This window comes from Poromitra crassiceps (assembly GCF_964638095.1).
Source record: "Poromitra crassiceps genome assembly, chromosome: 19".
Lineage (NCBI taxonomy): Eukaryota > Metazoa > Chordata > Actinopteri > Beryciformes > Melamphaidae > Poromitra > Poromitra crassiceps.
This window is the reverse complement of record NC_139646.1, coordinates 27,863,254-27,880,753: the sequence shown is the minus strand read 5'-3', so window position 1 is coordinate 27,880,753 and position 17,500 is coordinate 27,863,254. Positions and strand designations below refer to the sequence as shown.

Below are 17,500 nucleotides of genomic sequence, written 5' to 3'. Positions count from 1 at the left end.
CCGCACAGCGGTCGAGCTGCAGGGCGAGCGAAGCTGCATAGCGACCGAGCTTGCTCGCCTGCTGGGAATCGAGCGCGCGAGATGCCTAGTTTATTACAATCACCTGTTATTTTCCTACCAAGATAGCTGTTTGGTGAAAACTATGAATACAAGTAGGACTCTTTATAGAGTACTATGAACACAAGTAGGACTCTTTAAATATGAATGGAACTTACTTTTAGCCTACTACTATGCACATTCTCTGTGGGGAAACTGACTAATTGCACTGATGGGAAGCTAGTTTGATATTGCAAAAATATTCCGAAAAAGGTAGAGCAGACTAGGCTATTTAAAAACTGTCTATGTGACAGAATGCACAGCTGCTAAATCACTATAATAAGACCCTAGTGTGTAGTGATGAGTAAATTGCCTGTGCAGAGTTTGGCCTGACACGCTCTCCCTCTCACCATCCACTTTACCTCGCTGTGTTGCATAAACAAATCCACTGCCCTGTTGTAAACATCAACCTTAGAAGTTCCAACGAGCTAGCAAGGTAGTTTGGCCCGTAGTCCCCGCCCTCCCTTCAATAGCATTGGTCCAGAGCTTTCAACGAGGGCAGCCATTGGTCGAGGCTTCTATCAACAAAAGCTAGTAAGCCCTCGGTTAGCTAACCCAGCTAGGTTTGCATGCTGATAAGGGGGGCAGCCCAAACCAGTTGAGTTTATAACACAATTAAAATATTGTATTTATCGTGTTTGCGTTACAAGTATTACAATATCATAAGCTAAAGTGTCATGAGGCTAATGTTAATGTTACCTACGTTACCTGAGTTTAGTGATTACTTGTTCCTCCGCCAGCACGACGTGCAAAGAAGGACAGGTGGGGATGTTGTCGCTACATGCGGACAGTTGTCATTTGGTTTAAATCCACAGAGAAAAGGCAGCAGTTTGTTGTTGTGGTACAGCAGAAACCCTCATACGCATCATAAGCATCTGTTTCTCCCCCTCCCAGGCCGCGCCCATTGACATGTCACGTGACACATGACGCGCACAGAAAGTAGTTTGTTTTTTTATTTATTTTGAATGATAAACAATACTGTAATGAATCATACATGTTCATTCTCAATGTAAACAACGCTGCATGATAAACAATAACCATAAACTGTCATAATAAAAGGAAAAGTTGAAAGGCATGTCACGCATATGCAACGTCACTGACGTCAATGCGTGCATTTACGTATCAGAGCAACAGCGTTTTTTTTTCTTATCTATTATCTGATTCTTCTTCTTGCCAAATTCCACATTCACAAATGTAAATTGACAAACGAAAAAACCTAGATTCTTAGTATTCATGAAGGAAATGGAGCTTTACCTCTCTACTATCTCATCCTCAACAAACCAAAAAGCAGTCAAAACTGGTCTATCTGCATCATAAACCCCTCTCGCACCCTTATTTTTCTTTCTTTTTACTTTATTTGATGTACACTGGTTATCTGCTGTTTACTGTTTTGTATCTATATGTTACATGTTTTCAGTTCTCTGTCTGTTAAAATGTATGTTTAAAATGTGAAATAAAGTTTATAAAAAAAAAAGTATCCGAGCAACACCGTAACTTCCGGCTGTTGAACACCCCGGCAAAAACAAACCAGCACAAACAGGGGAACAACCGAGAAAACTCGTCGTGTTGAATCGCACTTGAAAAGCGGTGAGTAGTAAATATGCAAACATGATCACATTAGCATAATGTATTTCCGGTACCTTGCACTATACAATATTACAGTATGTATGTAACTGGCAGCTCAGAAGCAGCTAGAACATGTTTTGTGACCAAAAAGTGATTGCCGCCGCTGTCTCGCCCACAGTTTATAACGGTGACGTTACGTCTACAGCTGATTTTACCTGGATTAAAACAGTCCTAACGTGCGAATACACATCACTTTATATGCCCTGTAGTGTAGTGAAACTCCCTAAAGCTATTTCAGGAATCTAGCTACTGCCATCTTGTGGCACTTGTACAAACTACAGTTGGCTGAGACAGCCTACCTACAAGTCAAGTCAAGTCAAGTCAAGTTTATTTGTATAGCACATTTCATACACAAGAGGCAATTCAAAGTGCTTCACATAAAATGGTTGACAGGAAAATAAAAGAATACAAGAAGAGAATAAAATGGACATTTAAAAGCATCACAAAAAAGAGTATAAAAAGTGCATTAAGCAACAGGCGCAGCAGTTGCAAAAAGAGCTAAAAACTTATAGAGGACTCATTGGGTTTGCATAATAGAATAAATCAATTTATCTATATTTAGTCTAGCCTACACTACTACTTCTTTTGGTTTCCGGCAGACTAGTACAGCCTACACTGCTGCCTACACACCATAGATATTCTATTATGGATGCTTGAAATCTCATCGTCTTGGCCTACCTACACACAATAATACATTAATACTTTAGATGAGTAATCCACAACAACAAAGGGATGAAAATAACATCAATATATTGTTGAATTTGTTACATTTAAAAATAAACTTTCAATTGAAGCTTTGAAAATGATTACCCAGTAAAGAAGCCTGTCTGCCCACCAATCTAACTTGCCCCTATAATGTTGCTAACGATAATATGTTGCTCTAATTAAATTGCAAGAATTAATTTCTGTTTTGTTAGGTTATATTTCAATAGTGGAGCTTATTCTGCTTACCTGTATAACTGAGTGGTCAGGTGATCCGTTACTCTGGAAATGAGTAAGCATTAAATAATCGTGATCAAAACATACGATCAAAGTTAACAGCTGGTAAGATAAGATTGCTGTGTGTATAAAGGAATAGCCTAGGTACCTAAGTTGAAAGCGCTTAAAAACTAAAAAGTGCTTGACTTTTACTCTTCCAAAGCTGTACAAACCCTGAAATTAAGAAATTATCTCTTTTGCAATGATCCTTATGACTCTGCATTATTTTACCTTTGACCTGCTCTGTGCCCTGGATGCAACGATTATAAATTTTGATGTACGATTATAGTCTGAGAAAAAACCACGATTATCACGGTTTCACGATTATTGTTATGGACGTATAAAAATCACATGAGCATTCTCTAAATAGAGGTTTTATTGTATTTCCCCCACAATCTTAACAGTTGCTGCCTTCCGGAATACTAATGCACGATATGGATTTTTACAGCCGATAGTATAGGCCTACGCTAACCGATAAATATTCTCCTGGCCAATAACCGATACGTTAAACATACTATTGTTACTTTTTTCACATTTTTGTATTTAAAAAAATAAGTTCTTAACCTGTATTTTATGCACACCTGGGATTAAAAAAAGAAGAAAGGGCAGATGTAGTGAGCAAAGATGGATGATTTAATATTCCATGGCTCTGACCTAATCAAATCTAACTGACATCACTATTGTGAACATAAAACAAACAACATTTCTGATATAATATATATATATATATAATACAAAAAATATTTTATTATTATTTTATAGACGCGAAAGCCTATAGCTGCTTAGTCTGCAGAAAAAAACACAAAAGGCATAGTAACTTAGACTCTTATTGGCATGTTACTGGCAACTAAATGTGCCGTCTGAAATGAATTTTGCATTGGGGTCAGTTCTATTGAAGTGATGATGGGGCAGGCATGGAAAGCCTCACTATAAGCCATCATGTGTCGTTTCACTTTTTACTGGAAAATGCTCCCTCTGGATTAAAGAAAGGACACTCTGTGGTGTTGACTGGTGTTTGTTATGTAAATGTGCGCATTTGTTTTCCTTGTCTCAGTCAGATCATGACTGCCAAGCAGCTAGCTACGTTAGCTTCACGTTATTAGGCCTACATGTAACGTTAGCGGGTTGCTTTTGGAGTTGACACAAACCCTTGATGTTTCTTTTCGTGTAAAGCATGCGGTTCTCTATGGTTTAGGCCAGCGCTGGGAGCATGAAGTGCTTTAAATGCGGGGATGTTTGGTCACAACGAGCTTGAGGAACTATGTACGCTAGGCTATGGCCAGCTAGCTAACATTAGCCACAACAGCTAACGTTAACGTCAATGACTGTATGTTAACGCTAAACAAATCCGCTGCCTCTTCCCCACGTTTGGTTTAACGTAACACCAGCTCAGACTTTCCCCTAATCTCAGAAACCTTGCGGGACATGTATTGCAACATTTATGTTGGGCATCCATGGCTAGGCTACAGACTGGCTACTACTGGGAGACATGGCAGCTGCCTGTGTTTGGTGCCTCCGCTAAATAGTCCGTGCGGAAACGAAGCGAGAGAGACAGGTTCCTCTCCTTCCAGCGCCGTCTGCGCCGCATGGGAGTTTAAACTGACGGACTGTTGTGAAACAAAACACTCGGTGTAGCGGAGCCTCTGCGGTTATATAACCGTGACGTTTTAAATCGCGGTTAATAGTCAAACCGGTTAACCCCTGCATCCCTAATATCAGTTTGAATATCTGCTCTGACAGCAATCACTTTTTGGCTCAGCAATTGTCATCATTTAACATTAGTCCTTGTCTCTGTCTTTTATTTTAGTCAGACATGCTGTCTACTGGAGATCTGAAAGGCTGCCTTCGTAAACTGGATGATTTACTCCGGGTAATAAAGTACCCAGTAGATGTCGATTATAATGGGTAAGTTAGGTCTGCCGTACTGAGGTAGGAAGATAAAAGACGAATCAAACTCAAAGTCTTGAGATATTTTATCAAGCAATAGGATGTGGTACATTCGGCATAAAATGATCCACCAAGTATTTATTTTCGTTCTTTCTTGTATTTTTTATTTATTTCTTTTGGGCAATTCTCCCTTTATTGATAGGACAGTAGTAGTAAGGACCAAGCCTTTGTGGTAGGGTTGGGGCGATGAACGATGGAATCGTATATATATCTCATACTCTATCTCTGACTTGCACATTGTTGTTCTATGTCTCAACAGCCTGTCAAGAGGAGAGCCCTTGGCTTTTCTGCCAATAGTGAGTTTCGTCCTGAGCTCCTTCTCTCCGCTGTTGGCTCAGCAGCTGGTGGAGGCGGGACTGGAGCTGACCGGCAAGACTGACCTCCGATTCACCGACACACTTTATAAGGTAACTCACACAGACAGGACTGGAGCTGCCTGAAGTTGTGGACCAGTGATGTCATTTGTGCATGAATGACGTCACTGCTCCGCAACTGAACTCAAATCAACTCTCAATAACTGCCAAACTAAATGAATGCCTGCTAAATCTTTCAGATATGTGTGTGAGTATGGTATGTGCAAAATAAATCAACGTTTTTGGGTGGAATTCTCTTTTAAGCTTGCTGCAACTCGCACATCGAAATCATTTTGGTCAGCTCAGCAGGACCGTCTGATGACCTCACAAAGTGAGGCTCGTGTGTGTGTGTGTGTGTAGGTACTAAGGGATATGTTCCAGTATAAACCAGTGCTATCCAAGCAGCAGTTCCTCCAGTGTGGTTTCTCTCAGAAGAAGATCTCTGTCATCTGTGATGTCATCACCCTGGCCCTGCAGAGACACAAACAGCTGAAGAAGGTGTGTGTGTGTGTGTGTGTGTGTGTGTGTTCGCAGGTCATGTTTTATTTCCTGTGGTTTCCTGTTAAATGGACTCTCAGCAGGAAGCAGCTTACTGGAGAGTACGGATTGTTTTGCAGACAGAAAGAGACGGCGAGTCAGATAGACAGATAGAGGAATGAATGGAAAGTGGAATGATGAATGAATGTAACATGATTTTTCTTTGATTGATGAGCTGTTTTTCTGCCTTTCAGTTGTCAGACAGGCCGCTGGTCATACGTCACACAGGAAATCAGCTTACTTTCCCCACACACGTCTCCCATAAAGAACCATCCTCCTCCCGTGGTCAGATCTGTGCCTCCCCTGATGAAGTGTACCCCTCCTGTTCCCCTGAAGATGGCAGCACAGAGCTGGAGGGAGGGGTCCAGCAGAACAAGGAAGCTCCACAAGTAAGCAGTTACTAAATCAATATAGATGCTGTGTGAGAGCTCATATTAGATACTCTTTAATTAATAGACATTATTTAATAGACATTTTCTAGATAGTAGCTTAAGTGTCAGACAGGTTTGAGTGCACCAAAAAATATTCAGTTAAGTCAAAGCCACATGATGTGAGATCATGTCACAATCACTTTTGTTAAAACAAGACTGTAATAAAAAATAAATGCAAAGACATGGTTTCCTTCCCTGACTGTTGATGCTTTCACAAAATGTTGACACAAAGAGATTCATTTTATAAATAAGCATCAGTAATGTGGATATAATGACTAAGTGGGTAAAGGCAAATAATAGAACAGCTAGAACAGTCTGGTAAGTTCAGAACATTACCACTTGACTGGAATGCAGCCTTTAAAAGCAGGGAAAGACTATGATGGGCAAAGTGCTGTCCTCTGATTGCCATAGACATAGTAACCATGTGATCTGTGCACTCGGCAGTCTTGTAAAAAGAAGCGCTTTTATGTCTTGAAATGAATTGAAACATTCTTAGTATTGTGACTTCTGATGCCATTCCATCTTTCTGTTTCCCAGGCATCAGAGGTGGAGGGCAGGCTTTCAGTGATTGAAGCCCAGCTAGAGAGTCTAACATCTGGGTTAGACAGGCTCACTGCCCTGGAGACACGCCTGGAGAAACTCCAGCACTGGAGAGACACACATAAGGTTGACCAGACACTTCGACTTGACTCCATTTTACCACATGCCAGTAACACACTGATACTGCTGTAGGCCATATCATATCTACAAACAGTTGTAGAAGAAAGAATAAAAGACAAAAGCAAAAACAGGCACTCGTAGTGACATCACTGATGATGTCATAGGCATTGTGACATCACTGATGATGTCATAGGCACTGATCTAAACTTAAGGGGCACACACACACACCCGTGAGCATGTTAACTTAAGGGCAATAACATTTTGTGAGCAACACACACACACACCCATGCGCGCCAATAGCACAGGTGAGGCCACACAGTAGCCGAGCTGCAGGGCCAGCTCGACGAGCTGCAGGGCGGGGGAGGCCGTTAGCGTAGGAATCCATAGTTATATAAAATTGATGAAAAAAAAAAGCAAATGATACCCCTCCTTTAATGTGTCAATGTTATTGTTGTATTCTATTCTTATTGTGTTATGTTATGTTATGTTACGTTGTGTTATGTTACGTTACGTTACCTTACGTTATGCTCTTGTAATCTGTTACAGGATGAAGGAGAGGTCATCACCATATCCAGACAGAGCTGGGAGAATCTGATGAGTCGAGTCGTCTTATTGGAAACTAAGCTGGAACTGAGCAATACACAGGTAGGACAAGTGTGTATTAAAGTATGTAACATAAAAAAAATATATATCCTTGTAGAAAAGTTTCCACTCAAAAACATCAATTCTGAACCACACAATACTGCGGCAGTGTGTTTGTGGTCAGACGCTGCCCCCTGCCTGATTTTGGTGCTGTTTACATTTGTTTGGCTGTGGTTGGGATGGATATACGGTATATATATATATATAGTGAGTCCGACCAGCCAATAACATTGCTCACAGCGCAACAGCCCAGCCAATAGCATTGCTAAGATGTTCTGAGAGTGGATCGCCTCAGCAGAGCGGACTAAACCAGGAAATGGAGCCTCTCACCAGCTCATTTTGTGAGCTGTTTGGATCTCATACCTCGATGGTTTGGAGGTATGTGTGTGTTTATTTGTGCTTTTATAACATAACCGCTGTGAAACTCTCAGAAAAAAACTTCTAAACATGTAGTGAATTCCTGAAAATTCCCAGACGCTACCCGGTCGGCCTGCATGTTTAGAAACAATTATCTGCTATGAGTGCGCCACGTTGCTGGCAGAGCGGCTGTAGTTTAGCAGCTCCCAGCTAATTTTCCGGAACATACCGAGAGCTGGACGGGTGGTTAAATGACACTTTTACAAACATTAATTTCCCCGTGCTATTTAATATTATCATGCTGTATCTCCTGTGCTCTCCTCTTCTTTAGGTTAGCGTCTTGCCGTCATGTCCGTCTTCTACTACTTCCTGTTTGTCCAGCTCCAGATCTGATGCCCCACAGGTAAATCACAACAACAGACTCCTTTTTTTAGGGGTTCAAGCCCCTATCTAATCTGGATTTTCTGGATCCATTGATGTATTGCCTGTATGCCAGTTAGCCTGAGTAGCTAGTGAACAAGTTGAGTTTAAAGTGCCTGTATGCCAGTTAGCCTGTGTAGCTAGTGAACAAGTTGAGTTTAAAGTGCCTGTATGCCAGTTAGCCTGTGTAGCTAGTGAACAAGCTGAGTTTAAAGTGCCTGTATGCCAGTTAGCCTGAGTAGCTAGTGAATAAGTTGAGTTTAAAGTGCCTGTATGCCAGTTAGCCTGTGTAGCTAGTGAACAAGCTGAGTTTAAAGTGCCTGTATGCCAGTTAGCCTGAGTAGCTAGTGAATAAGTTGAGTTTAAAGTGCCTGTATGCCAGTTAGCCTGAGTAGCTAGTGAATAAGTTGAGTTTAAAGTGCCTGTATGCCAGTTAGCCTGAGTAGCTAGTGAATAAGTTGAGTTTAAAGTGCCTGTATGCCAGTTAGCCTGTGTAGCTAGTGAACAAGCTGAGTTTAAAGTGCCTGTATGCCAGTTAGCCTGTGTAGCTAGTGAACAAGCTGAGTTTAAAGTGCCTGTATGCCAGTTAGTCTGTGTAGCTAGTGAACAAGCTGAGTTTAAAGTGCCTGTATGCCAGTTAGCCTGAGTAGCTAGTGAAGAAGTTGAGTTTAAAGTGCCTGTATGCCAGTTAGCCTGTGTAGCTAGTGAACAAGCTGAGTTTAAAGTGCCTGTATGCCAGTTAGCCTGTGTAGCTAGTGAACAAGCTGAGTTTAAAGTGCCTGTATGCCAGTTAGCCTGTGTAGCTAGTGAACAAGCTGAGTTTAAAGTGCCTGTATGCCAGTTAGCCTGAGTAGCTAGTGAACAAGCTGAGTTTAGAGTGCCTGTATGCCAGTTAGCCTGAGTAGCTAGTGAATAAGTTGAGTTTAAAGTGCCTGTATGCCAGTTAGCCTGTGTAGCTAGTGAACAAGCTGAGTTTAGAGTGCCTGTATGCCAGTTAGCCTGTGTAGCTAGTGAACAAGTTGAGTTTAAAGTGCCTGTATGCCAGTTAGCCTGAGTAGCTAGTGAACAAGTTGAGTTTAAAGTGCCTGTATGCCAGTTAGCCTGAGTAGCTAGTGAACAAGTTGAGTTTAAAGTGCCTGTATGCCAGTTAGCCTGTGTAGCTAGTGAACAAGTTGAGTTTAAAGTGCCTGTATGCCAGTTAGCCTGTGTAGCTAGTGAACAAGCTGAGTTTAGAGTGCCTGTATGCCAGTTAGCCTGAGTAGCTAGTGAACAAGCTGAGTTTAAAGTGCCTGTATGCCAGTTAGCCTGTGTAGCTAGTGAACAAGCTGAGTTTAGAGTGCCTGTATGCCAGTTAGCCTGTGTAGCTAGTGAACAAGTTGAGTTTAAAGTGCCTGTATGCCAGTTAGCCTGAGTAGCTAGTGAACAAGTTGAGTTTAAAGTGCCTGTATGCCAGTTAGCCTGAGTAGCTAGTGAACAAGTTGAGTTTAAAGTGCCTGTATGCCAGTTAGCCTGTGTAGCTAGTGAACAAGTTGAGTTTAAAGTGCCTGTATGCCAGTTAGCCTGAGTAGCTAGTGAACAAGTTGAGTTTAAAGTGCCTGTATGCCAGTTAGCCTGTGTAGCTAGTGAACAAGTTGAGTTTAAAGTGCTGATTTCAGCGTGGACTTGGAAATCATGTCCCTGTATGCACTTGGATTTAATAACTAGATGTTTACCCTCTAACCAAAAGATGTGGCAGTAATGGTCAGACCGTCACCATGGTAACAGTGCACAAAGCAGTGACATTGTTTGTTAATCATGAATGACAGTGCAGTGTTACATTACTGGTGATTTGTAGAAATCATCAGGTTACAGAATGATCAGTTTGGAATATAATGGGGTGAATAGGCTAGTGTAAATGACAACTGCTCTGTGAATCCGATTTAATTGGAATTTTCAATTGAAGTTGATATTTTGATTATTTTTGTATTATGAATCACAATGTTTTGTACATTATTGATTAATCAGTTGGCAGCCGACATTTTCCAAAATGAACTTTTCATAAAATATGTCACAAACATGCTGATTAGGCAGCAGGGAGCCATTCTTCCTGGACAATTATGCAAATCAAGTCACATCAAGTCACATGACTTTTCGGTCCAAGCAGTGTGTGGAGACGTCACATGACTTTTCTGTCCTCTCCTGTCCTGTCTATCCAGGAGGATCTGAAGGACAGGCTGGTGAGGATCACCAACATGTAAGTTCCTCTGATTGTTGTTTTAATTATTAAGCACTGGTATTATTAAAGCCCAAATACAGAAGGACTTGTATCGCTTAACACTGTGTGCACGTCTTATAGGATGAAGAACACGTCTACTCTCCTGACGAACACCGAGTCCTCCATATAGCTCCTTGCAAACTACAAGATCCTGATATCGTATGAAAGTAGAAGATCTGGGTGGTGGGGTGAAGATACTGGTCTCTGTGGTGAGGCCTCTCTGGGGCATGGGGTGAAGATACTGGTGAGACCTCTGTGGTGAGGCCTCTCTGGGGGGTGGGGTGAAGATACTGGTGAGACCTCTGTGGTGAGGCCTCTCTGGGGGGTGGGGTGAAGATACTGGTCTCTGTGGTGAGGCCTCTCTGGGGCGTGGGGTGAAGATACTGGTGAGACCTCTGTGGTGAGGCCTCTCTGGGGGGTGGGGTGAAGATACTGGTCTCTGTGGTGAGGCCTCTCTGGGGCGTGGGGTGAAGATACTGGTGAGACCTCTGTGGTGAGGCCTCTCTGGGGGGTGGGGTGAAGATACTGGTGAGACCTCTGTGGTGAGGCCTCTGTGGTGAGGCCTCTGCATAATCGGTGCTTGATTCATTTTGTGGTCATTGATTTTTCTTTCCAGTGCAATGTTGAAATACCCAAAGTGCTACTATGGGTATTGGTCTAAAATGAGTGGAAATGCAAACTAATTGACATGTTATTTCTATGATCTCAGACAGTTCAAACAGCTCCCTCCTGAAGCTATAAATGAGATAGACCCTTCTCACGGGGGCCATTTTGGGTCGAAAAGGCAGGGTAAACACAGGTGCAAGCAAAACACTAATGAGGGTTTCCAACTTCCATGATTGGAATTTGGAAAGCCTCATTAGTGTTTTGCTTGCACCTGTGTTTACCCTGCCTTTTCGACCCAAAATGGCCCCCGTGAGAAGGGTCTATTGAGAGCCCGAATCAGCTATTTTAGTCATGACTAGTTAGTCAATTCCAAGAACATATAGGTCCATTTGAGGTCAGGTCCTGAGCAGTTCTAAAGGGGGTCCAGACCAATCAACAAGTTGAGTCTCCGCACCAAGACAAATATAGACAATCAACAGTGTACTTCCCAAATGTAAAAGATAAAGCTTAGTGTAGCTAAAGTGCAGTACCCTACTATCCACCATTAGATGTCAGGCTTGACCACAGATTTAGGCTGGGGTTTGGGTTCATCAACAGAGTTGTAGATCTATTTGCAGGAGCTCTGGACTAAACATATATAGGCTAATGCAGCCATCCCCAACCTGTGGGCCGCCAAATCATTTGCACAACATTACAATCTTTGTGTGTGTGTGTGTGTGTGGTGGGGGGGGGGGGGGGGGGTGCAATTATTATTATTATTATGTATGATAATGTATTTCTCGTTTGTTGAATGATACCATTATTTAATTTGTAATCAATTATTTGTTAATTAGCCTTTTGCAGACAGCCCCTCACTTTCAGTTTCTGTTTTCTGTGTGGTGCTGATGACAGCTCCTTTCATCGTTAAAATAAAAAGTGCTCTGAGAACAAATTGTTTGGTCTCCTCCATATATACCCCATACATACTCCATACATACTCCATATTATGGACGGATGTGAGCCATGAACATTTTTGATATTCTCTGGTGGGCCTTGACTCTGAAAATCTTGAGAATGGCCGGGCTAATGTATTGAATGTATTGAATGTATTGAATGTATTGAAACAGTTTGTAGTGCCGGGGAGGATAAATAAACAAAGGTGAGACCGGTGAGACCAAGACAAGTTCAAGACATCAGAACTGTGATTTGGGGATGATGGGCGGAGTTTGAGTTGCACCACGCCACACACAATGCCAGCTTTAAGACTGGAACCAAGCCAACCAGTGGCCTATACAAACTGTTGGCCATATTTGGAGGCTTTTTCCTCATTTTGCAGTGTTTCCACTCAGGTTTTAATGCACAAATTGAAAATGCGCATAAAAACAGGTGGATCGAACCCTAGCCTGGGTAAACCCAGCCTCCACGTGACCTGCTCTCAAACCTGTTCTCAGTCACTAGTGACTGGGAACCCTGAGAGCAGATCACGTGGGGGCTGGGTTTACCTAGGCTAATCGAACCCCACCTATTTTACAGGCGTTATTGTGAAACCACAAAGAACATCTAAAATTGTTAGAGGTCTTATTATGAAAATATCATTTTTGGCCTGTGGACCAATGTTGCTATTACACAATTCTTTCCTGTGAGACGGTGTTGGATTAGGAGAGGAATTAAGGGTGTGAAGGGAGGAGGAGGAGTGGAAGGGTGCAGGGAGGAGGAGGAGTGGAAGGGTGCAGGGAGGAGGAGGAGTGGAAGGGTGCAGGGAGGAGGAGGAGGAGTGGAAGGGTGCAGGGAGGAGGAGGAGGAGTGGAAGGGTGCAGGGAGGACGAGGAGGAGGAGTGGAAGGGTGCAGGGAGGAGGAGGAGTGGAAGGGTGCAGGGAGGAGGAGGAGTGGAAGGGTGCAGGGAGGAGGAGGAGTGGAAGGGTGCAGGGAGGAGGAGGAGGAGTGGAAGGGTGCAGGGAGGAGGAGGAGTGGAAGGGTGCAGGGAGGAGGAGGAGTGGAAGGGAGGAGGAGGAGTGGAAGGGTGCAGGGAGGAGGAGGAGTGGAAGGGAGGAGGAGGAGTGGAAGGGAGGAGGGAGGAGGAGGAGGAGTGGAAGGGTGCAGGGAGGAGGAGTGGGAGGGTGCAGGGAGGAGGAGTGGAAGGGTGCAGGGAGGAGGAGGGTGCAGGGAGGAGGAGTGGGAGGGTGCAGGGAGGAGGAGTGGGAGGGTGCAGGGAGGAGGAGTGGGAGGGTGCAGGGAGGAGGAGTGGGAGGGTGCAGGGAGGAGGAGTGGGAGGGTGCAGGGAGGAGGAGTGGGAGGGTGCAGGGAGGAGGAGTGGGAGGGTGCAGGAGTGGGAGGGTGCAGGGAGGAGGAGGGTGCAGGGAGGAGGAGTGGGAGGGTGCAGGGAGGAGGAGTGGGAGGGTGCAGGAGTGGGAGGGTGCAGGGAGGAGGAGGGTGCAGGGAGGAGGAGTGGGAGGGTGCAGGGAGGAGGAGTGGGAGGGTGCAGGGAGGAGGAGTGGGAGGGTGCAGGGAGGAGGAGTGGGAGGGTGCAGGGAGGAGGAGTGGGAGGGTGCAGGGAGGAGGAGGGTGCAGGGAGGAGGAGTGGGAGGGTGCAGGAGTGGGAGGGTGCAGGGAGGAGGAGTGGGAGGGTGCAGGGAGGAGGAGGAGTGGAAGGGTGCAGGGAGGAGGAGGAGTGGGAGGGTGCAGGAGGAGGAGTGGAAGGGTGCAGGGAGGAGGAGGAGGAGTGGAAAGGTGCAGGGAGGAGGGTGCAGCAGGAGGGCAGGCAGGCATGCTGGACAACCTGTAATTATCACACGGAGTTTACTTAGGCTTATTCCCTCCCTCTTCCTTTCTCTCTCACTCTCTCACACATACACACACATACAGTACACACACACACACACACACACACACACACACACACACACACACACACACACACACACATAGATACACACACACACACACACACACACACAGAGTTTGGATAGACTGACAGGTTGAGAGAGAGAAAGAAAGAGGGAGGGAAGGCACAGAAAACAGCCCAGCTGATAGTGAATACACACAACATACATTTGAGAGAGCCTGTGTGTGTGTGTGTGTGTGTGTGTGACAGAGAGAGATAGACACAACAAAGACAGCGAGAGAGAGAGAGCACACATGTTAGAAAGTGTGTGTGTGTCTAACAGAGCCACATGCACGCACAGAGAAACAGGCACATGCACACAAACAGCCAGGTGAAGACATAGAGAGGAACAGGCAGCAGGTTTAAACCCTGGTCAGACAGACAGAACAGGCAGCAGGATTAAACCCTGGTCAGAAGGTTTAAACCCTGGTCAGACAGACAGAACAGGCAGCAGGTTTAAACCCTGGTCAGAAGGTTTAAACCCTGGTCATGTCTCTCAATGGGAAGGTAGCGCTGGTGACTGGCGGGGCTCAGGGTATCGGTCGAGCCGTGGTGCAGCTGCTACTGCAGAGCTCAGCCAAGGTCAGTATCCATTCCACTTTACTCTTTCAGGTTTTCTGCTTTAACTTGGCTCATTTTACATTGACAGCTTTAGCTTTGCTGGTTTAACGTCACTGCTTTAGCATTACAGCTACAACTTTACTGCTTTTAGCGCTACTAATTAAACTTCACTGCTTTAGCTTTACTAATTAAATTTTACTGATTTAACTTTACAACTAGAACTTTACTACTGTTTTAAATGTACTACTTTAACTTAACTTTATTGATTTAGTTTACAGCTTTAACTTTACTGGTTTATATTTGCTGCTTTAACTTGACTACAACTAACTGCTGTAACTTTCCTGGACCTGCTTTAACACTACTGGTTGAACTTAAACTTTAAGTTAAACTTTACTATACCTGCTTTAAATTTACTTCTTTGACTTTACAGTTTACTATTGTACAACTGTTTTAACTTGAAAACTTTACTAGAACTTATACCACACGAACTCTTAACATTTTTAATGTCAGTCCATCTCAGGTAGAAAGAGAAAAGCAAATAGGTGGAAACTGCATTTTTAACTTGTCATTAATGATGAGACAAGAAATAATCTCACTACTATAATAAGGCGAGCATCCGCGGCCCACAATTGCTCTTGCAGACGAGGCCGAGCTGCACCCACGAGCACGCGCAGTGTGCGAGCTGCGCCCGCGAGCATGCGCAGTGTGCGAGCTGCGCCCACGAGCACGCGCAGTGTGCGAGCTGCACCCACGAGCACGCGCAGTGTGCGAGCTGCACCCACGAGCACGCGCAGTGTGCGAGCTGCGCCCGCGAGCATGCGCAGTGTGCGAGCTGCGCCCGCGAGCATGCTCAGTGTGCGAGCTGCGCCCGCGAGCATGCTCAGTGTGCGAGCTGCGCCCGCGAGCATGCTCAGTGTGCGAGCTGCGCCCGCGAGCATGCGCAGTGTGCGAGCTGCGCCCGCGAGCATGCGCAGTGTGCGAGCTGCGCCCGCGAGCATGCTCAGTGTGCGAGCTGCGCCCGCGAGCATGCTCAGTGTGCGAGCTGCGCCCGCGAGCATGCGCAGTGTGCGAGCTGCGCCCACGAGCATGCGCAGTGTGCGAGCTGCGCCCGCGAGCATGCGCAGTGTGCGAGCTGCGCCCGCGAGCATGCTCAGTGTGCGAGCTGCGCCCGCGAGCATGCTCAGTGTGCGAGCTGCGCCCGCGAGCATGCTCAGTGTGCGAGCTGCGCCCGCGAGCATGCTCAGTGTGCGAGCTGCGCCCGCGAGCATGCTCAGTGTGCGAGCTGCGCCCGCGAGCATGCTCAGTGTGCGAGCTGCGCCCGCGAGCATGCTCAGTGTGCGAGCTGTTACTGTTGTGTGTATATGTGCACTGTTGAGTGTGTATGTGCACTGTTGAGTGTGTATGTGCACTGTTGAGTGTGTATGTGCACTGTTGAGTGTGTATATGTCTTTCTTTCTTTCTTTCTTTCTTTCTTTCTTTCTTTCTTTCTACCAAAGGGTTATCCTTGCTATGTTAGTAGACCTGTACTGCAACACTAGTTACAAAGTTTGTATGCAAGACAACACTATCTGCATGGAGCTCTGTCTCTCTGTCTTGTCCTCAGGTGGCTGTGGTGGATCTGAACCAGGCAGTGGGGGAGGAGTGCCAGGCTCAGCTGGACGCAGAGTTTGGAGAGGGCAACTGTAGCTTCATCCAGTGTGATGTGACCAATGGGGACAGACTGACAGGTAATCTATCCTCACTGGATCCTGCTTTGTGTTGGACGGGGTTATTTATGCCTTTGCTAGATAGATAGATAGATAGATAGATAGATAGATAGATAGATAGATAGATAGATAGATAGATAGATAGATAGATAGATCAGTGTTTCCCACAGGATTTTGAGTATTTGTGGTGGGGGACCGCAGACCCCCTAGGGAGATCTTTTTAAAACATTTTAAAGTAAAATGCATGAATTTGGTGTACTTTGAGAAAGCTTAAGAGCAAAATTAAAAGGCTAGATCTATGAAGAACATGTCATCATTACTGTGCTGTGGGTTTACAATGACAAACTAAATTTCTCCCTATAGGTCAGGGATGCTCAACTTGCTTTGCCACTTTCGTGAAATGATAGAAGGCGAGGGGCCAGTTAATAAACAAACAATATACATTTTTCTGTAGCGGATTGTAGGTTTTTGGGGTGTCAGCCGGAGTTTAGGCTGACAATTTTGTGCACACCGGATAGTTAGTTAGGTTAAATTAATTAGGTTAAGTACATACATAAGTGCCTGGGTAGCAAGCAGACGGCGGTATTTGACAATTTAGCAGCTAAATCATAGATTATTGAAAGATATTCCATATTCCAGACTGAAATGCTATAACAGAAGTATTGGCCAGAATGACATTGGACACTTATTCAGCGGGTATCTTGCATGTTGCGTTCAGGTGCACTGTAAAAAAAAAAAAAAAAAAAAAAAAAACTATTTTGGTCAACATCTTTTTGTGGCGGTCAAAATCCTTTTGTGGCGGCCCGCCACAAATTCCTTTATGTATGGGAAACACTGTAGATAGATAGATAGATAGATAGATAGATAGATAGATAGATAGATAGATAGATAGATAGATAGATAGATAGATAGATAGATAGACAGAGAAAGAGAAGAGAGAGAGAGAGAGAGAGAACAAGGTTTCATTGTCTGACAGTGACTTAGTGAATCCCTGCAGGCAAAGCAGCTATGGAGGAATGCTGTTTGGTGTGTTGCTCCTGAGTGACTGTGTTGATGTGTGTGTGTGTGTGTGTGTGTGTGTGTGCGTGTGTGTGCGCGTGCGTGCGTGCCTGCATGCTCGTGTGTGTGTGAATCCGTCCGTGCGTGCGTGCGTGTGCGTGCATGCTCCGTGTGTGTGTGCGTGTGCATGCGTGCGTGTGTGTTTGAGGGGAGGTTGTTACAGTGAGTATGGCAGTTATTCAGTGTTAAAGAGGTATACAGTAAGAGATGAATCACCTATTTCTCCAAAATGCCTACGTGTGTGTGTGTGTGCATGTGTGTGTGTACATGCATAGTGCGTCTACAGTCTGCCTGTTACAGGCGTGTCTTCAGTGTGTGTGTGTGTACATGCATAGTGCGTCTACAGTCTGCCTGTTACAGGCGTGTCTTCAGTGTGTGTGTGTGTGTGTGTGTGTGTGTGTGTGTG

The 17,500-nt window shown here is 44.8% G+C and overlaps 3 protein-coding genes across 4 annotated transcripts in view; 2 read left to right on the top strand and 1 right to left on the bottom strand.

The window, feature by feature from the left end:
* fbxo8 (F-box protein 8) overlaps positions 1-909 on the bottom strand; it is a 10,271-nt gene extending 9,362 nt beyond the window's left edge. For both annotated transcript variants that reach the window (XM_083655354.1, XM_083655355.1), the window contains exon 1: positions 805-909. The gene's annotated coding sequence lies outside the window, so the exon portion shown is untranslated. The remainder of the gene's footprint in view (positions 1-804) is intronic.
* Positions 910-1,635: 726 nt separating this feature from the next.
* Positions 1,636-10,431, top strand: cep44 (centrosomal protein 44; the record flags this gene model as incomplete). The annotated part of the gene is made up of 10 exons (XM_083655883.1): positions 1,636-1,683; positions 4,508-4,605; positions 4,907-5,054; positions 5,361-5,498; positions 5,732-5,926; positions 6,506-6,634; positions 7,175-7,273; positions 7,959-8,030; positions 10,243-10,280; positions 10,383-10,431. Exons 2-10 carry the CDS (start codon positions 4,514-4,516, stop codon positions 10,429-10,431), a joined length of 960 nt encoding a protein of 319 aa, XP_083512009.1. The 5' UTR covers positions 1,636-1,683; positions 4,508-4,513.
* A 3,544-nt stretch (positions 10,432-13,975) lies between these two features.
* Positions 13,976-17,500, top strand: part of hpgd (15-hydroxyprostaglandin dehydrogenase) — a 31,035-nt gene continuing 27,510 nt past the window's right edge. Inside the window, exons 1-2 of the mRNA XM_083656001.1 lie at positions 13,976-14,350; positions 15,933-16,056. Of these exons, the coding sequence (XP_083512127.1) occupies positions 14,258-14,350; positions 15,933-16,056 (217 nt within the window). The 5' untranslated portion in view covers positions 13,976-14,257. The remainder of the gene's footprint in view (positions 14,351-15,932; positions 16,057-17,500) is intronic.